General features: G+C 38.8%; 1 protein-coding gene across 1 annotated transcript in view; it reads left to right on the plus strand.

Moving 5' to 3' along the window:
* The window catches only part of LOC126253697 (lysosomal alpha-glucosidase-like), a 141,691-nt gene that overhangs the window by 107,111 nt on the left and 9,355 nt on the right, over nt 1-25,225 (plus strand). Inside the window, 3 exon segments of the mRNA XM_049955224.1 lie at nt 3,252-3,336; nt 15,184-15,365; nt 24,778-24,866. Of these exon segments, the coding sequence (XP_049811181.1) occupies nt 3,252-3,336; nt 15,184-15,365; nt 24,778-24,866 (356 nt within the window).

Here is a 25,225-nt window from a genome sequence, read left to right on the forward strand (position 1 = left end):
ATGAGTTCATGCAGTATGCAGTGACTGGGGGAGTGGATTGGGAAGAGGCAACAGAACAGAGGAAGGGGAGACTATTGGGTAGAGGGCATGAGTGCAGTGTGAGTAAAGTTATGCTCCTGGGGCAGGTTGAGGTGGGTGTGGGGCAGAGGTTTAGTGGAGATTTAAGCGAGAAGAATTACTGTAGAATACCCTCACATGGTGTGGAAGCAAATAATCAGAAAGAATATTACCATGCAATCATTGTGAATCAAGATTAATATTGTATATTATTTAAATTCCACTGTAAGTGTGTTATACTATAATATTCTGGATTACTTATCTTTCACTGGCAACAGTCATTTAGGGGCTGTAATAATTCATCCCAGATTTTCGTTATTCAGGTTCAGACTGAAATAAACTCTTTTATTTTGATTTTTTGATTTATTACAATGTTTCATCAAAAACCCTTGTGACTTACCTGTTTCCAGTCACAAAGAAAGGTTTACATATATTGCACTCAAACCTCCAACAGTTATATCAAACAGCGTACCATGACTGATTCAGAACACTATATTTGTCTGTCTTGGCACAATCACGTGACCAAAGATGTTAATGTATAACAGTGTAATTTTGATCTCCTTGTAAATATAGAGGTATATATTGTGTTATTTATTGCATACAATAAAAATAGAACTTGTGCATCAATATGTGATGCAAAATTATTTTAGTGCTCAAAAGTTGTGATTTTATTTATTTTTATTTAAATTACAAGTAGTATCAGGATGTTAATTTTCTGAACTTTTCATTTTGTGGCAGTGTGAGTATACAAAATGTCCCCATTAGCTTCAAACATAAAGCAAAGTTGCAACAGCTGAAAAGTATATTAAAATACCAGGCTCCCCTGTAAAAACTGAGAATTGTGCAAATACGCCAAAATTGGCACTGGAATATTCTTGCGAAAAGATGGTGTCGATAGATTCCATTTAGATAAGATATTATCAACCTAGGATCATTCCCATGGGAACAAAGGACATGTTGTAAAGGTAACTCACATCTAGGTTGTTCAGAAAAGCTGGTGTGGGGGGAAGGAGCCAGATGTCTTGCATTGTAAAGCAGCCATTGAAATCGAGCTTGTTGTGCATAGCAGTGTGTTACACCCCTTGGCGGTCAACTCTGCTCTTGGGCACAAAATTGAAGTTTGGTGTGCAGTTCTGGTTGTCAAATCATCAGTTCAATGTTCTTTGAAACCACTGCCAATACATTCTAATATCTTCAAATTAATATCCTCAGTTAAATGAATATGAAAGCAAAGTGAAACTACATGTCACATATCTTGTCAGTCACTGTCTTGTATTTGTGAAGCCTTCCCAAAAGAATGCACTACGAGCAAAGCTTTGGGGGAACGTAGCTTGCTCGATTTGTCTGCTTGCGATTTTTATCTGTGGAGCTATTTAAAAGATAAAAGTGAGTAAAAATAACTCTAAATCTGTAAACCAGCTGAAAGAAAACAATGGTGCTGTAGACTTTAGTTTGAAGACTGGTTTAATGCAGCTCTCCATTCTAGTCTGTCCTGTGCAAGTCTCTTCACCTCTGCATAACTAATGCAGCCTAAATTCATTTGAAACTGCTTACATTATTCAAGCTTTGGTCTCCCTCTACAATATTTACTCTCCATAATTCCCTTCATAAACAAACTGATTATTCCTCGATGATACCTCGGGATATTTCCTACCAATCAATCCCTTCTCTTAGTCAAGTTGTACCATAACATTCTCTTCTCAACAGTGCAGTTGAGTATCTCTCTGTGGGGCAAACATACACTTGAGTATTGAAACAATCGATATTACAGTAGTTCTAACCGAATTTGATGTGATTTCATGAGCATAAAAATTCATAGAGTAGAAGAGTAACCATTTTAAAAGCATTTTCAAATTTTAAGTAAATTATGTTTTCCCATGACTGAATGTGAATTGTTAACAAGAGGGCATGTTTATTTTGAGCATATGTATAATAACAACTATTGACAAGGAATTACTTCCTATGTTTCCACATGTCAAGAGCACAAGGCCAATTTTGTGTAATAACTTTGAGCAAGAAAATGAAGTAATTCCAGTTCAATTTAATATTAATATATGGTTAGGTTATATTCAGTTTTTATGTTCAAAGTTAATATGTAACGTCATCGTGGTGCTTTTGGAATGTGATAATGAAGAAAGTAATGGCTTGTAATTAATTCCTAATATACCATGCACTGAATTATTATGCTTATAGAGACTGCAGGTTTAACTGGCTCAGTCATTTGTTCCAAACAGCTGCCACTGTCCAAGTATAATTCAAGGCTGGTAGTTTATCCTTTGCTATGGGATTGTAATTATCCACTTTAGAGTAAGTTATAATTTTGGGGAAAATATTGTAATGTTACAGTATTAATTTGAGATGTTTTATGGCTGGATTGTTTCAATAATGTAATTCTGTTTGAACGATGCTTCAACATGGAGAATTAATCTTCCAAAACTGATAGTGTTGTTAATAAATGACATTGTGGTATAGGTGGAATTTTGTTTACTGCTCATTTTACACCTTTTTTTCATTGCACAGGAGATCCTTTTGATTTTTTACAAAACAATTAAAGGATACAATTTTCTTGTAAAAATGGTTTTATTGTTTGTCAAGATAGTTACTGTTAAAATTTATGTGCTATTCCATCTGTTGAAGCCAGTTCTAGAAAACATGATTTGAAAGCCAGTGTTTACAATGAAAAATGATGCAACATTTTTGCTTGTTGTCCCTGACCTCTTTGGTGTCTTGTGGCAAACAAATTGTTGTATACAATTCAGTGTTAGCTGTTCTTCAATCTTCTAAAGCAGTGATTGCAACATCTCCAGTGTAACCAAGGATACAAACAACCATTTTGTTGGTTTTGGTGAATTGTGAAACATTCAGACAGTTAACTGCCATTTAGTTCCCAGCTTGTATGAATACATAGTTCCAGCTTGAATGAATACATCCAGACTTTGCCTCCTGCTATGATCTTGTATACAGATATCGGTCTTAAAATCTCTAAAAGACATTCACACAAAATTTTCATATTTTCTCCAACACTGTGTCTGTAAATGCTCACTATAAACATATTATTCAGCCAGTTTATGAGCTTCTATTGTTTTTGCAATAACAAATGACAAATTGTTAAACAGTAACAATGTTTTACATACCAGTAGTGCCATCTAGTAGCTGCCTGTAAAAATGTGTGAAATCTGGGTTGTTTTTTGCAGATTTGTGCAGGATGCAGCTACCCATAGTTTGGATGAGCAGTTTCTGTGGGGTTCAAGTCTAATGATTGTTCCTGTTCTGGAAGAGGTAAATATGCTAATTTAATTTGTCCTAATTTGAATCTGATTCAAAAGCAAAAACTGATCTTAACAGATTTCCACTAACATACAAAGGAAGGCCTTAATTTCAAACAATTAATTTTTGTAAAGTAACTGAACAGAAAAGTAATTCTGAATTTTCTTTTCAGTCTCTGGGGGCATGAATTTCAGTTAAGAAAAGCACATTAAAAGAAACTTCCTGGCAGATTAAAACTGTGAGCCCGACCGAGACTCGAACTCGGGACCTTTGCAAAGGTCCTGAGTTCGAGTCTCGGTCGGGCACACAGTTTTAATCTGCCAGGAAGTTTCATATCAGTGCACACTCCGCTGCAGAGTGAAAATCTCATTCTGGACACATTAAAAGAAATTGTAGAAAGAAGGAGATTTCACTTCCCTTTTTTGGAAGTGATAAATAAACTGAAAATAATGTCTATTCTTGAAGCTTATTGTCAAGCTACATGGAAGTACATTTGACACATCTCCATCAAAAAATAACCTTACAATGGGTTCACGCAACTTAGAGTGAAGTATAATGCTACTTTGAGTAGTTATAAGGGTTGTATTAAACCAAAAACTGAATTTAGAAGTAATTTTTAATTGACATTTAACATACATAATGTGGGAAACATGAAAATTGCATTCAGTGTTTATAAACACAAGAGTAACTTACTAACAATTTTTCTGAGAATTAAATACATAAGCTCGCGAAAATGGTCATGAAATTTCTGACATGAGAAGGTATATAGGTAAGTGTGTGGCTGAGACTTGAGAATGTGTAAAACGCATCTCCCAATGCTCCAGAGCAACAGAAAAAGATTTAAAGCGACTTCCAACGTACAAGTAGCCCAAAAATTATATCTGACATGATAACAGCATGCCCTGAAGAACTGTATGGAAAGAGTTATACACACATGTTGCATCAGCCGTGGCTGAGGCCTTAACACTGAACATGGTTTTGCTGTCCGTTAAGCATGAAAGTAGTGGTAGTAGTAGTAGTAGTAGTAGTAGTAGTAGTAGTATCAGCATCAGCAGCTTTATTCATCCATATATCTCTTTTTACAAGGATATAGGACATGTCAAAGTATTTACAAATTTAGATCAATTTAAAATAAGCTAATTTGTATACACATATATTTACAGACTTGTAGTTAGAGACAATCAATAGATTTACTCCTGGTATACAATACTTATTTTTACAAATAACTTATTAAATAATGTAATTCCACATTGTTCACTCATATCTCACTATCAGTCACTGCACACACTATACACACATTGTTTCATAATACTTCACTCACTCACCACACACACACACACACACACACACACACACACACACACACACACACACACACACACACAGGTGATCTCTGTGCCATTTTCTGTACTGCAACTTACCATTTGCTATTCTGAAATGGTGGGTCAGCATCCCTCCATAATGAGCGAGATGTTTTGCTCAGAAAGAGGAAGAGATGTTAGTATTGTGCTATTCACAGCTTGGGGGTAAGTATTTCTAGAAAGGAAAAAAAGAAGGAAAAAGCATAAAGTGAAGGTGTTATGTGAAATGTTGAATATTTTATAATCATTGTTATTATTATTTATTTGTATAACATTTTTTTATCAAACCCCTACTCTGTTTTAGCTAAGTAATCCTTCAATGTATAAAATGTATTGCATAACAGGTACTTTTTAGCTACCTTTTTAAATAAGTGTAATTTTGCAATTTCTTTAATCTCTTTTGGTAATTTATTGTACAGTTTTATTCCTTGGTAGAAAATGCTGTTTTGAGTTTTATGTTTATTTTTTATTGGTAAATGGAAGTTGAGTCTATCTCTTGTTGCATGGTCATGGACAGAGCTGTTTGTGCAGAAATTACTAATGTTGAAACTTCCTGGCAGATTAAAACTGTGTGCCCGACCGAGACTCGAACTCGGGACCTTTGCCTTTCACGGGCAAGTGCTCTACCGTCTGAGCTACTGAAGCACGACTCACGCCCGGTCCTCACAGCTTCACTTCTGCCAGTATCTTGTCTCCTACTTTCCAAACTTTACAGAAGCTCTCCTGCTTCTGTAAAGTTTGGAAGGTAGGAGACGAGATACTGGCAGAAGTGAAGCTGTGAGGACCGGGCGTGAGTCGTGCTTCGGTAGCTCAGATGGTAGAGCACTTGCCCGCGAAAGGCAAAGGTCCCGAGTTCGAGTCTCGGTCGGGCACACAGTTTTAATCTGCCAGGAAGTTTCATATCAGTGCACACTCTGCTGCAGAGTGAAAATCTCATTCTGATTACTAATGTTATTTTTGATGTATATAACTGACTGGTAAATATGTTCACATGGAGCAGTTAAAATCCCCATTGTTTTGAACAGACCTTTACAATAAGCTCAACTACCATTTTTGGTTATGGTTCTTATGGCTCTTTTCTGGAGTTTGAAAATTGTGTTCATATTTTGTGCATTTGTTCCCCAAAAATGAATGCCATAGCTAAGAATTGAGTGTACATATGAATAATACGTAACTAAAAGAGACTGCGTGTTACACACTGATGATAGGATTCTAAGGGCATAACATGCTGATGACATTCTGTTTGCAAGTATCTTTGTGTGCCCACACCACTTCAGCTGAGAATCAATATTCATTCCTAGAAATTTTGCATTTGTAACACAGCCTATAGAGGTGCCATCTACATTTAATTTAACATTGTCATTTTTCCTCTTCAAACTGAAATTCATGGCATTAGTTTTCTTTATGTTCAATGTCACTTTATTACTTATTGACCAATCATAAATTTCCTTGAGAGTTTCATTTGCTTTCTCGGCAAGGAGTTCTCTTGTTTTCTCAGTGACCATAATATTGCTGTCATCAGCGAAGAGGATTTTTTCACCATGAGTAACACTACTGGGAAAGTCATTGATGTATATTAGGAACAGTATTGGTCCTAATATGCTACCTTGCGGAACCCCTATATTAATGTATTTTGGTTCTGATAAGTTTTTACTAAATGTTTAGAACTATTTGAACTATGTGTTATCTCTACTCTTTGTACCCTATCTGTGAGGTATGATTGAAACCAGTCATTAGCTACTCTTCTTATTCCTAATGCTTCTAATTTATTTAATAGAATCTTGTGGTCGACTGTATCAAACACCTTAGAAAGAGCCAAAAATATGCCTGTGACACACTCATCTTTATCAAGAGCATCAAGTACAACTTTTGTGAATTCTACTATGGCTGACTCCACATTTTTTCCACTTCGGAAACCAAACTGTGATTTGCTTAAAAGATTGTATTTTTTCAGGTAACTCATTAATCTGTCTTTCATAATTGCTTCTATTATTTTTGAGAATGCTGGCAGCAGGGAAATGGGCCAGTAATTTTCTATGTCTTCTGCATTACCTTTCTTAATCGAAGGTACTACTCTTGCCTGTTGTAACTCCCCTGTAAATGCCCCTGATGTGAAGGATTCATTTATTATATTTGTTAAAGAGTCTTGTATAATCCCTATGCATTGTTTCAGTACACACATTGGTACTTCATCTAAGCCTACTATTTTTTAGTTCTTAAATGTTTTACTGACTTCATTCTCTGTGGTTGGAAGTAACATCATTGTATTTAGTGCAACATTATTTACAGGTGTTAAATTTGTTTGGGGGAATTTTTGCTGTACCTTCTCTGCAATACTTGAAAAATGCTCATTTACATAGTTTGCTAAGTGTTGCGGATCATTTATTACTTTATCCCCCTCCCATAGCAGTATGTTATTCTGTGTTTGTTTGCCTCTCCCCATTTCGTTTTTTATAGCATCCCAGACTGCTTTGCTTGTATTCTCTGCATTATATATTACTTTGTCATTAAATGACTTTTTTGCAGCAATTGGCACCTTCCTATAGATATTTTTGTATCTATGATAGAAATTTAAGAATTCTGGATCATTGCAAATCTTTTTCATGGAACAGAGGTGTTTAAGTGTTCAGGAGGACTTCTTAATACCTGCTGTTATCCATCTGTTTTTGTGAGATGTTGATACAGACATGCAAACTTTTGGAAATGCTTTTTCAAAGTTCAATTTAAAGAGAATTTCATATTCACATTGGTTTCCTTATACACTTCATCCCAGCTTTGTTTTCTAGTTCTTTTGAAAAATCTTTTATTTTGATTTCTGATAGATGTCATTTGTAGGCTTGTAGTTAGGGAATGATTCGATGCCTGATTTTACTGTTGTTATTTGACAGAGATGGTCTGACAGTCCGAGATGTTTTACAGCTACATCACATTTTTCCCTGTCCGTATTTGTGGCCACATGGTCAATTACTGATGAAGTCGTTGTGGTAACCCTTGTTGCACTATTGACCAATAGGGACATGCCCAAAATTTGAAGGATGTTTATGAAGGTGCTGCTGGATTCATTTGTGATGTTAGTGTTGATGTTAATATCCCCACACAGAATTTTGTTGACCTTTGTTCTTGAGACTTTATGTAGAACTTCTGTTAACTTATTGAAAAAAGTGTCCACACTACAACTGGGAGATCTATACACACACAAAATGATTAATTCCTTGGTGATATCGAGCCCTGTTAATTCAATACCTGATATTTCAAAGTGTTTCTCTCCACTTACGGTACTGAGGTCATGTCTTGATTTGAACTATGTTCCTTTTCTGATATAAATGCATGATCCTCCACCCCTTGATGTAGTTCTGCAGTAAGAGTTTGCCTTTGATAAATCTACATGTTGGATTTCTGTGTCTACACCAGTGCTCAGTAATACAAACTACTGTGCAGTTCAGAGATTGGAGCTCAACTTCTAATAGTTGTATTTTTATTTTTTATTGATTGCATTTTTGATGGAGGATTGTTAAGTCTGTGAAATGCCCCATGTTACTATTTCCAGTGGTTTGTTTTTCTTTGTGACGTCCGGTATATGTGATATTTGAGGTGTTAAAATCTGTCTTGTGAGTGTTTCAGTATTTTTTAAAGTGCTGGATATACTCGTTAGGCAGGGGAACCTGTTGTCTGGATTTTTCCTACTATGACAACAGGTATTTGACCACGTGTGGCCCGAGATCCAGCCCCTATACTTTCATGAATCAGCTGTACCAATCTTCCCTTCCCAGTCCTGCTTAGGTGTAGGCCATGCCTAGTGAAACCCCATCTGTTGATAGTCCCAACGGACACCAGAGAAACACGAGCAAAGTTGGTTGCCCTCAGAGCCATCCCTAACCCCACATTGATTTGCCTCTCAGCTGCATCAAGGTGTGGTTGATCATGACACCAGAACAGATCAACAAAGTGTACGTTGGTGCCATGAGTCAGGGAAGCTATCTTGTCCAGGTCACCACCTATGTCATATGCCCCATTCCTGTCCAATCTGTTTCCAGCCCCACCCTCTATCACTACATCATCCTCTTTTGTAGAGTCCTCACATAAAGACCCTAGATCCTCCATCACATAACTAAGCCCTGCATTTGGCTTGAAGATACTGGTGGCCTGGTATGCTGCCCCTAAACTTTCCTGTAACTGAGGGCCTAAACCTTGCCCATGGCTACTACCTAGCAGCAGCACTTTCTTCTTCCCAACACTTTGTACATTCCTAGGCTTCTTGGCCTCGGTTGAAGTGTGCTGCACATTTCCTGCTCCTCGTTCTACCTGATGCTCATCTCCACTTAACTCTGGCACTGGTAGATACCTGTTTTTGGTGTTGATGATAAAACTGTCAGATCGCGTTCTCTTTCTTCCTCTCCTCCTACCAGCTGCCAGTTCCCAACCACCCTCCTCCCCCCTATCTCCCTTGATTCGTATGAGGTCCTTCCTTGCTTCCTCCAACTTTTCCTGAAGGGCACAGATTTTCCTTTCCTGTTCCCCAATCAAAATGTTCCTACTGCGTACTCTGCAGTTCCAAGTGAGAGCCTCTTTTGTTCTCGCAACATTCTCCCCACTGCATCCCCCCCAGTGAAAATATTTCCTACAAGATTGGCAACAAATCCCTCTACTCACTATAACAGCTCCCACATTTCTCACTCATGGTCAATTTCGAAAAAATAAAGAATGTTTTAAATTTGTCAAGGACGCGAGATTGGCTGTGTGTAAACAAAAAACGACAGAGGTCTTATTTGCGTTGGGTGTTTTTTTGTACTGATTTAAAGGTACAATGACAGAAGAATGAATTTGTAATTAATTTGGTTTTAGAGAATTACGTTATCAGGCGTGTTTGGTCACGTTTTTAAACGTTTATAACTCGGAAAATTTAGGCCTAGATCGCGTCTGTCTAACTAGTAAACAATACGAAATGTGTTAGTTAAATATGATTTAGAAACGTTTAGTTACACTTGTATTGTGACAATAGACAATGATGAAACTAGTAGCAGTCTTTTTTAAATGAATTTTGCACTATCAAGAAAACTTGAATATAATTTTTTGTGTTTGTCACACACAATTTCGGATTATGTCATGATTATCGGAACTTCAGCTGAAGAACAAGTTTTTTCAAGAACAAGCACTGCTGGGACGCTAATATTCAGTTGTGTGACAAGAAAGGACACTACAGCAAGTATACGAAACAAAGAAAATTTAAATTTGACACTATTACCTCTTAAATAAGTTCTTTTAGCAGACGAAGAAAATACCTGTGATCTTACTCGGTGGCCATCTTGGTTCTGATTAGCTACACAAAAAGTGACAAGTGTATGGTTTTGTTCCGTACTTCCTGTTAATTTGTATAATTCTTGAATGGTGCTGTGTATAGTGTAGTGGACATTTGTTTAGTGGATGTCATTCAATAAAATGTGAATGATCACAAGATATCTTCCAGTGAGAGGAAATATAAGCAAAGATAATCATTATTTTGGACCTCAAGACAGAAATCTCTGTGATGACAGTGCATCAAATATAAAACAATAATTTGCGCGAAACATAAATTTCAAACTTCGAAGATAATAATGGGACCCACAATTAGCACCTGTCAGTCTGTTTTCCAACACGATTTTAATGTAACAGTGTTGTTCAGTAATGACTAAACCTACTTCTCACAATCATGGAGAAATGATATTGGGGAGAAAAGAGCTTTACAGTGCATTTTGAGTAAGTGTGTTGTTATGATGTGAGCAGTGGAGTGAATGCCGCAAGTGTTACTGTATTGGCTATGCTGTTATTCTGGTGGACTCCAGTTGTAACATACGGAGCTCTGATGTGACTTGGACTGTTTTTTGTGTGGAAATGTGAATTTAAGAAAGTGTGTACTGTTCCTAGTAGCATCTTGTATTTACCTTTTGTTACGAATAAACTGTGTTGTTTCTGTTGAGTAGATCACCTTTCTACAGAAGTGGTGGAGACTTGGGACCTGTGACATGTGAAATCAGACTTTGAAAAATTTTGTAATTAGGCAAGAATGTAGATTTTCAATTCTGGAACATGTACAACAACTCCTAACACAAACCATGCAGGGTTAACATAAGCTAATGGCACTTATATAACAAGCAGTCCAAGCAATAGTGAATGGAACAGGAACAAATCCTGCACCATCTTGTCCATTGTTTTATGAACAACATGAAGAGTGTTTTGCACCCTGCTGACAATTGCAGTTATATGTTTTGGCTTGTCACATTTCTGACTCAGAAGGACAAAAGATGTGGTTTTACTTATCGCTCTGTTAGGGTGATGTGTAACCCTATGTCTACCTAGCTGACGAATGACTGTTGAAATTATTAACCTGTATAATAGTTTAATAGTTAAGAATAGCTGTTTGTAGGTTCTTAGGATGTGTTTTGCATGTGACACTTAACGTGGATGGACACCATGCAGCTTTAAGGTGGGGAGGCAACCACAGTATCATCACAAGTTGTGTTACGTGTGAGTGCTTTATACTTACAATTTTTGTTGTTGTCATGCCAGGCTTGGAGCAGTGTGGTGCATCATAAAGTAAAACAAAAAAAGATCTTTCGTCGGGACAATGGAACTGCTCATAAAAGTGCTCAGGTTATGGAAAACCTCAGAGATTTGAAGTATGAGTTCATGACCAAATGTGACACACTCTGATTATGACCTGCTTTCATTTCTAAAGAAATTTATGGCTGATAAATATTTTTAATCCAAAGAAGAGATTACTGCCACTGTAATTGGGTATACTGCAGGCCTTTCCTAAGGACTGAATCTACACTCTGATGAAACATGGAGCAAACTGTATTCATCTGCATCTACAAACATACTCCATAATCGACTGTACAGTGCATGGCAGATAGTACCTTGTACCTCTACTGTCATTCCCTTTCCTGATGCACTAACAAATTGAGCAAGGGAAAAATACCCCGTAATGCAGGTCCAGAAATCTGCAACTAAGATCATCACAGAATTGACGGAGCCTCTGGTTGAGACTCTCCTCTCGGCTCCAGATCGAAGGACCCCCATCGATTCTGTGTATAGTTCTGCTTGTACCCCTCGAGTGAGACTAGCAGTTTTTTTTCTGCTACCTGAAAGAGACTGAGAAATACTTCTGGGCTGATAATACTGTATTTCACTACCTCACTGAGAACTTCCCACATACTACTTCATTTGACATTTTTTTCTGTTTCTCATTTCCATTGTGGTGCTTGTGAGGAAGACAAGAAAATAGCTATACTGTGTAGATTGATTTGCATTGTTGTTGTTGTGGTCTTCAGTCCTCAAACTGGTTTGATGCAGCTCTCCATGCTACTCTATCCTGTGCAAGCTTCTTCATCTCCCAGTACCTACTGCAACCTACATCCTTCTGAATCTGCTTAGTGTATTCATCTCTTGGTCTCCCTCTACGATTTTTACCCTCCACGCTGCCCTCCAGTACTAAATTGGTGATCCCTTGATGCCTCAAAACATGTCCTACCAACCGATCCCTTCTTCTAGTCAAGTTGTGCCACAAACTTCTCTTCTCCCCAATCCTATTCAATACCTCCTCATTAGTTACGTGATCTACCCACCTTATCTTCAGCATTCTTCTGTAGCACCACATTTCGAAAGCTTCTATTCTCTTCTTGTCCAAACTATTTTGCTCTCCAAATAGCAAAATTCTTTTACTACTTTAAGTGTCTCATTTACTAATCTAATTCTCTCAGCATCACCCGATTTAATTCGACTACATTCCATTATCCTCTTTTTGCTTTTGTTGATACTCATCTTATATCCTCCTTTCAAGACACTGTCCATTCCATTAAGCTGCTCTTCCAGGTCCTTTGCTGTCTCTGACAGAATTACAATGTCATCAGCGAACCTTAAAGTTTTTATTTCTTCTCCATGGATTTTAATACCTACTTCGAATTTTTCTTTTGTTTCCGTTATTGGGGATAGGCTACAACCCTGTCTCACTCCCTTCCCAACCACTGCTTCCCTTTCATGCCCCTCAGCTCTTATAACTGCCATCTGTTTTCTGTACAAATTGTAAATAGCCTTTCGCTCCCTGTATTTTACCCCTGCCACCTTCAGAATTTGAAAGAGAGTATTCCAGTCAACATTCTCAAACGCGTTCTCTAAGTCTACAAATGCTAGAAATGTAGGTTTGCCTTTTCTTAATCTTTCTTCTAAGATAAGTCTTAGGGTTAGTATTGCCTCACATTTTTCAATATTTCAACGGAATCCAAACTGATCTTTGCCGAGGTCAGCTTCTACCAATTTTTTCATTCGTCTGTAAAGAATTCGCGTTAGTATTTTGCAGCTGTGACTTATTACACTGATAGTTCGGTAATTTTCACATCTGTCAACACCTGCTTTCTTTAGGATTGGAATTATTATATTCTTCTTGAAGTCCGAAGGTATTTCGCCTGTCTCATACATCTTGCTCACCAGATGGTAGAGTTTTGTCAGGACTGGCTCTCCCAAGGCTGTCAGTAGTTCTAATGGAATGTTGTCTACTCCCGGGGTCTTGTTTTGACTCAGGTCTTTCAGTGCTCTGTCAAACTCTTCATCCAGTATCGTATCTCCCATTTCATCTTCATCTACATCCTCTTCCATTTCCATAATATTGTCCTCAAGTACATCACCCTTTTATAGACCCTCTATATACTCCTTCCACCTTTCTGATTTCCCTTCTTTGCTTAGAACTGGGTTTCCATCTGAGCTCTTGATATTCATACAAGTTGTTCTCCTTTCTCCAAAGGTCTCTTTAATTTTCCTGTAGGCAGTATCTATCTTACCCCTAGTGAGATAAGCCTCTATATCCTTACATTTGTCCTCTAGCCATCCCTGCTTAGCCATTTTGCACTATCTGTCGATCTCATTTTTGAGACGTTTGTATTCCTTTTTGCCTGCTTCATTTACTGCATTTTTATATTTTCTCCTTTCATCAATTAAATACAATATTTCTTTTTTTTTTTTTTTTTACCCAAGGATTTCTACCAGCCCTCGTCTTTTTACCTACTTGATCCTCTGCTGCCTTCACTACTTCATCCCTCAAAGCTACCCATTCTTCTTCTACTGTATTTCTTTCCCCCATTCCTGTCAATTGTTCCCTTATGCTCTCCCTGAAACTCTCTACAACCTCTGGTTCTTTCAGTTTATCCAGGTCCCATCTCCTTAAATTCCCACCTTTTTGCAATTTCTTCAGTATTAATCTACATGTCATAACCAATAGATTGTGGTCAGAGTCCACATCTGCCCCTGGAAATGTCTTACAATTTAAAACCTGGTTCCTAAATCTCTGTCTTACCATTATACAATCTATCTGATACCTTTTAGTATCTCCAGGATTCTTCCATGTATACAACCTTCTTTCATGATTCTTAAACCAAGTGTTAGCTATGATTAAATTATGCTCTGTGCAAAATTCTACCAGGCGGCTTCCTCTTTCATTTCTTAGCCCCAATCCATATTCACCTACTACGTTTCCTTCTCTCCCTTTTCCTGCTATCGAATTCCAATCACCCATGACTATTAAATTTTTGTGTTCCTTCACTATCTGAATAATTTCTTTTATCTCATCGTACATTTCATCAATTTCTTCGTCATCTGCAGAGCTAGTTGGCATATAAACTTGTACTACTGTGGGGCTTTGTGTCTATCTTAGCCACAATAATGTGTTCACTGTGCTGTTTGTAGTAGCTTACCCACACTTCTATTTTTTTATTCATTATTAAACCTACTCCTGCATTACCCCTATTGGATTTTGTATTTATAACCCTTTAATCACCTGACCAAAAGTCTTGATCCTCCTGCCACCGAACTTCACTAATTCGCACTATATTTAACTTTAACCTATCCATTTCCCTTTTTAAATTTTCTAGCCTACCTGGCCGATAAATGGATCTGACACTCCACACTCCGATCCGTAGAATGCCAGTTTTTCTTTCTCCTGATAACGACGTCCTCTTGAGTAGTCCCCGCCCAGAGACCCGAATGGGGAACTGTTTTACCTCCGGAATATTTTACCCAAGAGGACGCCATCATCATTTAATCATACAGTAAAGCTGCATACCCTCGGGAAAAACTACGGCTATAGTTTCCCCTTGCTTTCAGCCGTTCACAGTCCCAGCACAGCAAGGCCATTTTGGTTAGTGTTACAAGGCCAGTTCAGTCAATCATCCAGACTGTTGCCCCCTGCAACTACTGAGACGGCTGCTGCCCCTCTTCAGGAACCACACATTTGTCTGGCCTCTCGACAGATACCCCTCCGTTGTGTTTGTACCTACGGTACGGCTATCTGTATCGCTGTGGCACGCAAGCCTCCTCACCACGGCAAGGTCCATGGTTCATTGGGTGGGGGGATTTGTATTGACAAAATAAATTTTCCTAGAAAGTGTTGTGTTTGACTTTTTTCCCTTATACTTCCAGTACACAAAAACATTTTGCTGTAGATGATTGTTTTAATTATTAACATTTCTTTCAGGGTGCAACTACAGTAGATGCCTATCTGCCAGCAGCGCTTTGGTATGATTCACACACCTTGACAAGTGTGGAATCGAGTGGTAAATGGTACACCTTCAATGCCCCTTTAGATACAATACCAATTTTTATTCGAGGTGGCAGCATTCTACCAACACAGGCTCCTAACAGGACAACCATAGATAGGTAATGTATTTTTCTCTTTCTTTTTGTGACTACCATCAGAGTTATTAAATGAGTCGAATAACCTGAAGTTATAATTTTTGTCATATCATTATTTTAGCACAGAAAGAAATATCTCTGTCTCTTTACAGAATTTCCTCTTTATTTCTATGAATTTACTGCACAAAATGGACAGCAGTTCAAATTGTTTAAAAACATATTTTTTTACACTAAATGTTTTGACCCGTAAGTCATTATCAAGTACTCAGTTATCTCTCCTGTACATAAAAACAAACTAGAAGTGTCTTTAAACAAGACAGTAGTAGCCACACATGCATAGCTATTTGTCATAAGTAAAATTTATTTTGAGATATTGTATAATAGGAATCATGTTGTGACTCCACAAGTATTCAGGATATGCTGGAGGAGCAGGAGAAGCTGCTGTAGTTATCAGGCAGAGAGTGTATAAGAGCAAACCAGCAGAAGTTGGGAAGGTTGGACTGATCAGCAGTTGACTGCAAATAAAATCCTGAAAACTGCAGTTTAAAACCAAATGGTGATACACTAATATACATTGCTAGGTTTTTATTTGCATTCAAGCACTGTTGAATCTTCATTCCCTGCCCTGCTCTGCTGGCTCCCAGTTCTTGATAAAGATCTAAGGGAACAACCTAGTTGTGTAAATAAATATATTTTGATGCATCTAGGACTGCCATTTAAGAAAACTGCAAGGAATGCTTTCCTTCATGAAAGTCTTGACCAGAAATATTGGATTTTGACTCCAATCAGTCCTTATCAGTCCTTTAAGAATGAGTTCATGTGCTCATTGACAAACCCTTTTTCCGTTACCTGTTGAAAAAGCACTGCCAGAAATAAAAAAAAAAAAAATAGTACTACACCTGGAAAGATGACATTGATTTAGATCTGATGACAGCTTATGCTTCGAGGGTGATAGTAGATGTATGGATTAGTGGTTTCAACATTGTCTGCCTACAGGTAGCACAGTGGCATAGCTACCAGAACACCATCTGCATGTATGCTCACAACCAGAAGGCTTAATGTGGAGTAATATGTGAAGCAAGCAGGTAACCATACCGTGGAGACACACTTGTACTTCCTACAGTCAACTTAGTGAGTTTGAAAGGGGTCAAATTGTGGCCTTCGCAGTGGCAGGATGGTCGTCTAAGAAAACTGCCACACGAGTTGGACGTGCTGTGTCAGTTGTGCAACAATACTGGTATCAGTGGCCACGTGAGCATCCTCACACCCGTAGGTGAGGTTCTGGACATCCACGCAGCACAGGCACCCGTCACGGAATTGTCGTATTATAAGGACAGCAGTGGCAGACTGTGCAGATATCACGGCACAGATAAGAGGGGTTGTGAGCCCAGACGTGTCTACGTGAAATGTTGCAGACTGGTTGTTAGCAGTGGGACTGCAGGCACGAACGCCTCTAGCACTACTTCTACTCACACCTTTTTGCCATTCTTGCAACAGGAAGGTGATGTGGTGCTCCAAGAAGGTAATGCTCACCCACACACTGCCTGTGAAACTCGTTGTGCTGTGCAACACGTGCAGCAACTTCCCTGGCCAGCACAATCTCCGGACTTGTCTCCAGTCCGGCACGTGTGGGATGTGATGGGACGGGAACTGACTCGTGCAGCTCGTCAGTCAACAACTCTTACAGAACTATGAGATCAGGTCGATCAGGCGTGACACTAATGTGTCCCAGGACAGTACTTTCCATCTGTACGATCGAGTGGATGCCGGTGTCGGCACCTGTGCTACTGCCCGTGGTGGCTGCACCGTGTACTAAAATGAGAGTTTCAGCATGGGTCGATACCTGGACCTCAGAACTGCTCGTGCTATTGATCTGTAAATGTACTAATTTCATGTACTCGATATGCACTGTTGCAACAATAATCTAGAATGAATTGGAAACCTCGAAAAGTATGTATTACTTTTTTTTTCCTGGCTGTGTATTTTAATTTTTGACCAGTTTAATTTTCTCATCTTGTTCTGAACTAAATAAAAGTATTCCAGATTTCTTTTGTTGATTTTAGCATTTAACTGAATGACTTTTCTAGAGATATCATTCATAAAAGTGAGAAGATACAAGCACTGAAACATGCTACATCAAATAACTCTTTCACTCTTCTATTTGATGGTTTAGTGAAAAGTTATGAATGTTTTTCTTTTATGCAAAATATACACGAATCTGAATTGATGTTCATCCAATTTGGTCCATCGGGCATTTTTTCCTCGAAGAAATGCTTGCTTACACGATTTAAATGTCCCAGTCTTAGATTGAATTTGATACGAGACGACAGTTCCATACACTCTAGAACAAACGGAGTTACGGAGAGCGTGAATTCCATCATCACTGAAAAAGAGAGACTGATGTTGACAGATCCAAGACGAAGGAAACAGTTTTGGTTTGAAGCTAATATTGAATAAGAAACTTATGTGTGGTTTTGAGTGTATTTTACCCTCTCGATTACAACCCTTGAAAAACAACGATCCATTTGCTGAGGATGGATTTATGTAGAGATCATTGTTTGTGAAAAGTTAATGCTTTGTGGTGAAATTTGCATATAAATCTGAATTTACACTCTGCAAGCCACCATATGGTGTGTAGCATAGCATACATAACAAACCAGTATTCTTTTTCCCTCCTTTCTTTTTCATTTGTGGGGAGAAAGATTGTCAATTTTAGTGCGTACAATACTGGAATTTTGTGATGAGAATTGGTGTCTTTATGCTATCATAATGAAAAGAAAGGCATGGTTGAGCCCAAACACAGCAGCAACTCCTCGTATAAAGACCTGCGCACATCCACGAAAAATAATGTTTTGTATCTGGTGGAACAGCGACAGTGTGGTGTTTCCCTGAGGTGTAACCATCACTGCCGTAATTTATCCACAACAACTGAGACATCTTGCAGACGCAATCCAAGAACAGCAGCAAGAAGATTGTGTGAAGTGATGCTATGCCACGATCGCACTCAGCCACATTCTCGTAGACTGACAAAAAAAACACTGTACAAAAGTTGAGTTGGGAACATTCTGCACCTACCTTCTTCACCTGGTCTTGTGCCTGCAGATTTTTCACATTTTCCTCTCTCTATTGAACAATCTTCAAGGAACTGCCTTTCCAGATGAAAATATGCTGTGAGGATAGTTCAATGAGTTCTTCACCTCAAAACCACATAATTTCTACAGTCACAGAATGGAAAAGTTACCCCTGCATTGGCAGCCTCTTGTAAATAGTGAAGGATAATATATTATGTATGGCTAAAGTCTCATTTTATCTGTTGCATTTATTAAACTTATGGGAAAATGCAACAAATTTATGCTGTAACCTAATAAGTTATTAAGAGTAGATGTCACTTTCAACAACTGTGTAGATATGCAGTTGAAAGGTTTGTTTAGAAATTGCAGTCATATGTACTATTGGCCCAATCTTAAACTTGTAGTCAGTATTTGATATTAATGTACGAGATGCTTACTGCGTACTAAATTATGCTTGGTAGCTTAAGGAATGTTTTGACAGTTTTCCTTATTGTCCATAACAATATTCATCAAGAGCTGATACATGGTTGACACAGGGTCATGTGAATAAAAAGGAGAATGCACTTTATAGTCTCCGAATTTCAGAGAATATACCTCACCTGAGGAATGTTCTGAGCTCGAGTAAAAGGGTGGGAGAAGTTCCCGAATGCAAAAACCTTGGTCTATTTTGTATGAATGAAACTAAAGGGCTCTCTCACAAGTGGAGAATCTTATCTGTTCTGATTTTTTTTTTTTTTTTTTTTTTTTTTGGTAAAAATGGCAGAATTCAAGTTGCACTGAGGGGAGAAAAAAAAATACATATTCCAAATAAATATTTTGAAGAGAGGAGCCATAGAAATGTCTACAGGTTTTGGTTGGTGAATCACTCTACCCAAAACATCATGAAGGAAGAGGGGGTGCCCTTCAAACAAAGCAAAAACATTTTTGCTGGCAAACCCAAGTTTTCAGACTGGTATAGGAAAAGGCTTATGTATACACCAGACATTGTATCACTGACATTCTCAGAAGTTCTTGACCATTTTATCCAAAAAGCACCTTCTTGGATCCAACATCCCAGAAGTGTAGGAGAATTAGAAACAGTTAAGTGGCAATCAAGCTCTCAGTTTATGTTTGGGGTGGGGTCCCTCAATTGCTCACACATACCGATAATGAAACCTCCTGTATTTGGAGTCCAATTTAGTAATGAAATGGATTTCCAAGTATTAGTGCATAGGTGATGTGTGATTGTATTGTATTTTATTTATTGGTCTTTTTGTCTACAAAAGCATCTTTTGCATAAGACATTGGAAAAGTCAGGTTATAGGTACACTCCTGGAAGTGATTTCTAGGCATACTTACTTAAAGTTACAATAAAACACATTATGCAGTAAGTATTTATATAACACACTTCATAATTTAAATAAGTAAATGTGATTAGATGTTAAAGTGAAATGTTTGCTAATGTCGATGCTTAATGCCTTTTGTCAGAAGTTTTGAAATTCTAATAAGAAGCCCTTACCAGTAACTAATTCCAAGTGCAGTTCATCTCAGGAATTCAGTCTGTATCACACAAAACAAATGTTGCAGCAGTAACAAAATGCTGTTTTTGTATCACTTTTGTTCTTCCTCCCAATATTGGGTGGCATATTTAAGGTACGTTTACTCACAGCATATATCTTTTTCTTTTTTAGAAATAAGTAGATAGATCATAAAAATTACTAAAACATGTAGAGATTGTTTCTCGTAACAAAAGTGCCCAGGAGACCATTCAGTACTTGATGCATGAGCAGACCATTGCATGTCGTACTTAACTGAAATTATTTCCTGTTAGAAAACTGTAACAGACTTCCTGTTTGGAGTAAATGAATATTTCGCAAAAGTGCTCATCTAACTTCAATAACAAAAATGTTTATTGCATCTCAAAAATTGGGAAACATCATCAGAAATTGCATTTTCGTAAACTGTCCATATATTGTTTTAATAATCTGTTGCTGCACATAAAACTAAAATCAAAACATAGAACAACTCTTCCAGAATCTGTTGATGCCAGTTTCATATTTGTACATTATATAGTTTGTGTGTTTGAGTGAGGTGAATGGAATGTAAAATTCTGCATGTGTTCTGTCCCGGATATGGCAACACAACACACACCGAGAACTTTCTTAAGAAGAATGGAAGGTAGTGAGAAAGAAGTCCCTGGACTTGAGTAATGCACAACCTCCAGGCATGCTGAAAACCACCTTCCTTGCATCCTCAAATGTGGTATGACACAACAAACATTTGCGTGGCTTTTTGACTGCGTGCGTCCAACCTCTTCAGTTTGGTACCAGCAAAATACACTTATTGCAAATGTTCAAAGTCACTTCCTACACGAATGTAACTCAGACAACATTACTCACTCGGGATGGACATCAACATTTTGATCGAGAGCCACTTTCACGCGTATGTCCGAGTTGAGCAGTGCACCGTGTCTCCCCTTCTAACAGTGGCCATGCATCCCTCTTCTCACCTCTGGACACTGAGAGTGATGTCAGCCATGATCATTTATTGGATATCTAATGTATTTGCAGCTCTCACCTTCTCCTTTATGAATGTGCACAGAGCAGAACATGAAACTGAATTTTAGTGAAGGTGGGCAGTCTCCCACCGTCCAGCACGACAGACCTTTTAAGGGGCTACTTTTCCTCCAAAATGTGACACCTCATGGACTCAGCCATCCAAAGCCAAGTAAAGGGGTGTTGTCCCTCTAAAACTACATTTTATCTTTCTGCTTTGGGCCTCCTTCCGTATCCATGCGCATCTGTCTGCCAGCTGTGAGCCCTGTGGTCACCAGCCGCCACGCTGATTTTGAACATTGAGAGCTGGCCCCCACGCTGTGCCATCAGCACACTGCAGCTGATATCGCTGCCCAAATTCTGGCACAACCACAGAATTAAACTGAGAATTTTTCTTTCACCGTTTAATTGGGTCGGGTTGGGTTGTGGGGGAGGAGACCAGACAGCGATGTCATCTGTCTCGTCGGATTAGGGAAGGAAGTCGGCCGTGCCCTTTCGAAGGAACCGTCCTGGCATTGACCTGGAGCGATGGAGGGAAATCGCGGAAAACCTAAATCAGGATGGCCGCACGCGGGATTGAACTGTCGTCGTCCTGAATGCGAGTCCAGTGTGCTAACCGCTGCGCCACCTCGCTCGGTCACCGTTAGACTTCTCAGAATTTACTACTGTACCGAGAAGGGTTTTTAACTAGCTTACTCTCATGATTCAATACATACAGTGTTGTATTTCTTTTATCTAGGATTTGATTGTGCATAATCATATGACAATACACTGCCACATCTCAAGCAGAAAAGAATGAATTGATGAAAATGTAAATGACACCTGTAGTAAGAAGCATGATTATTAGAATGAAAGTAAGAAATATTAACATACAGAGAAGGATGGTAAAGCAAAAATCATAAACCCAGCAGAGGTTTTTCTGTAGACAGTTTTTTTTTTTTTTTTTTTTTTTTTTTTTTTTTTTTTTTTACAGATATTTCAAGGACTTGTTCTACATAGTTCGATCAGGCAGGGTACATTCCTGGAATGACAAAACATTTTTGGACCAAATCTTCATAGACAGCATAGGCAGCTGCATTTAAGATTCCTTGATGCTCTCAGCATCAGATTTGCCATAGCATTGTGAGAATTCTCGCTTGTAGCCAAGCTCAGATTCCACACATTGTTGTCATTGTGCACTGGGTGAGAAATTTTATGCAGCATATTGCTTCAAAGAATTACTAGGAACCATTCATCTATTATTGGATCAAGGTCAGTTTTCTGCACTGCTACACTTATAAAGTCAATCAAAGTAAGGACACCAGATGCATTTTGACACAGGAAATAGGATTCAACTTGTCAGTGCTCAAAAGTCGATAATTAATGCCCTATAACTATGTAGCTGCATTATGAAAGATTCTGAGATTTTACCACTGGATGCGAAAACATCCACCACTAACAGTTCGTACACTGCCCCCAGCTCGCTTGCAGCAACTTCCATCAATAATCTCCACAAATGAAACAGGGTAACAGCTAAAGGTCAAAAAGTAATTAGTCCCACAAAAAGTCACATTTGCCATAGAAACAAATTTGGGCATCAATCGAGCTTCACCAAGTAAGTCATTGATAATAAATACCACATCCTGCTAACTAGTGGTTCCAAGCTCCAAGATCAGGTTCCTTCTTACCGAGCATATGTATGCTCAGTAAATTGCAATCCCTATCAAAAAACTGGAGAATCACTAAGCAGAATTCCACACCTGCACAAGTGGATGAGCTTCTGAATTCTGGCAGTCTTTCTGTAGTACTAACAACATAACTTCATTGATTATAAAAGATCACTAACTCTCAACTACAGAAATGCATAACAGTTTGCAACACCTCCTCTATCTCAGAGTCATCTGACTTGCTTCCTACATCCACTAGGGCTGTCTGCCATTTCCTCGATTTTGTGAGCTCTGCGCAGCTCCGTGGAACTGTTTTAACATTCTACCTTTTAGCCAGCTGGTAAAAGTGGACTTACAGTGTCTGCAGATTTTACGAGAAGTGCAGCAGTTAGTAACTCGGTAATGAACCGTGGGAAATCTAGACAACCAGTCACGAGTGTGGTGTCGATAGCCATTCGAGACATGCCGGACGGAGGAGGAGCGGGAGAGAGGAGAGAAGGAGAAAGGACTTGTTGGTGTATTGGGGAGATTGAAAAGATGTGTAGTATTGGTGTGGGAGCTGGAAAGGGGATAGGTAGATGGGAGACAGTGACTACCAAAGGTTTAGACCAGAGAGGTTACCAGAATGAAGAATATGTTGAGGTTACCAGAATGAAGAATATGTTGTAGGGAGAGTTCCTACCTGCACAGTAGAGACAAGCTGGTGTTAGTAGGAAGAATACAGATTGCTTGAGCAGTGAAGTAGTCATTAAAGTGAAGCGTGTCATGTAGGGCAGCATGTTCAGCAACTGGGTGGTCCAGCTGTCTCTCGATCACAGTCTGATGGTGGCTCTTCATGCAATGTGGACAGAAAGTTTGTTAGTTGCCGTGCCCACGTAGAGAGTGGCGTAGTGGTTGCAGCTTAATTGGTAGATCACATGCCTCCTTTCATGGGTGGCCCTCCTTTGATGGAGTAGGAGATGCTATCAACAGGACTAGAGTAGATAACGGTGGGAGGATATACGGTACAAGTCTTGCATCTGGGTCTAATGCAGGGCTATGAGCCGGGGGCAAGGGGTTCTTAGCAGAGGATGAAGTAGGGACAGAGAGGGATATTGTGTAGGTCCAGCAGGTGACAGAATATCACTGTGCGATGAGTGGGGAAGATATTTCTCATTTCATAGCATAATGACAGGTAGTGGACATCGTAGCAGAGAATGTGACTCACTTGCTCCAGTCCGGGGGGGGGGGGGGGGGGGTACTGAGTCGTGAGAAGAGTGCTCATTTGTGGCTTTCGGACAGTGGGCATGTGGGAGGTGACTGGAGACTCGAGGCACAAGAGATCTGTTTCTGGACCAGGTTTGGAGGATAATTTCAGTCTCTGAAAGCCTAAATGAGACCCTTCGTATTTTTGGAGACAGACTTCCCATCACTATAGATGTGGTGACCATGTGTGGTATGCTGTATGGAAGTGTCTTCCTGGTATAGTATGGGTGGCAACAATTGAAATGGAGCTATTGTTGGTCATTGATTGGTTTGAAGTGAATTATCACCACACTGTCTTTTTGTTGTGAGTTTTGAACAATCTTCGTTAACACTTTTAACCACATTGTCAAAACTGGCACTTTACAATGCCTGAGATTTGAACATTGTTATTTACACTGTTTCTCAAGAGTTCCCGTATGTTGCGGCCGTGACTGTCGCCGAATATTTTCGCCTTCTTCTTCTGTTGTATCTTCTTTGTAAAATCGTTTTTACATGACGCTGAGAAGTACCTCCGCGCCACATATACACTTATTCTACAGAGTTGCATATTTGTTGTTTAGAGTAAGTAAATCACTCTGAAGTACTCTGATTTTTTCGTCATTTTCCTTGATGGTGTTTCTACATTTGTTTTCCACAGCACCACTAACACATGTGAAACAAGTCCATATGTAGTACTCGTTTACAAATTTTAAGCTTAATTTAGCGCACTTCTCGTGGAACCGGCGGTGACAGCCTCTACACCGAATACCTTTAATCACTTTTTTGTCACACATCTTACTAGGCAGACATTCCATTCACCTGAGCTGTACATTATCTTGTTCTGTGAGATTCTAGACACTGAAATAATATATCATCACTTGCATGCTTTATAAGTAGTTTCATGTATTAACAAACTTGTATACTCATAAAACATGTACATCTTATTATTTTACATGTGCAGTCGCAAAAATGACTTTGAGCTCATTGTAGCAGCTGATGAAGATGGTCATGCTGAGGGCTCTTTGTACTGGGATGATGGAGATTCTATGAGTAAGTTTAAATCTTTCATAAAATTATATGAATTTTAAATCATATATAAATTCAGTCCTTACATTATCTGATGAAAAGTACCGGGATACCCCTATGTAATGCATAATTGACCACTAGATGGCCCAAGAGGTTGACCCACTGATGTAAAAGAAAGTGAGGAGTATGGTGTTGTAGGTAGAGAATCAGCAACAGCAGAATGGATCAGTCAGGAGAGCTGGTGACTTAAAATGTGGAGTAGTCATTGGGACATTTCAACCCTTCTGAACCTGACCAGCCATGTGTCGGTGATGTGATTTCGAAGTTTGAGATGCGAAGGAGCAACCGGGTTCAACAGAGACCAGGCAGGCCACGTGTACAGA

Source organism: Schistocerca nitens, chromosome 4, assembly GCF_023898315.1.
Source record: "Schistocerca nitens isolate TAMUIC-IGC-003100 chromosome 4, iqSchNite1.1, whole genome shotgun sequence".
Classification (NCBI taxonomy): Eukaryota; Metazoa; Arthropoda; class Insecta; order Orthoptera; family Acrididae; genus Schistocerca; species Schistocerca nitens.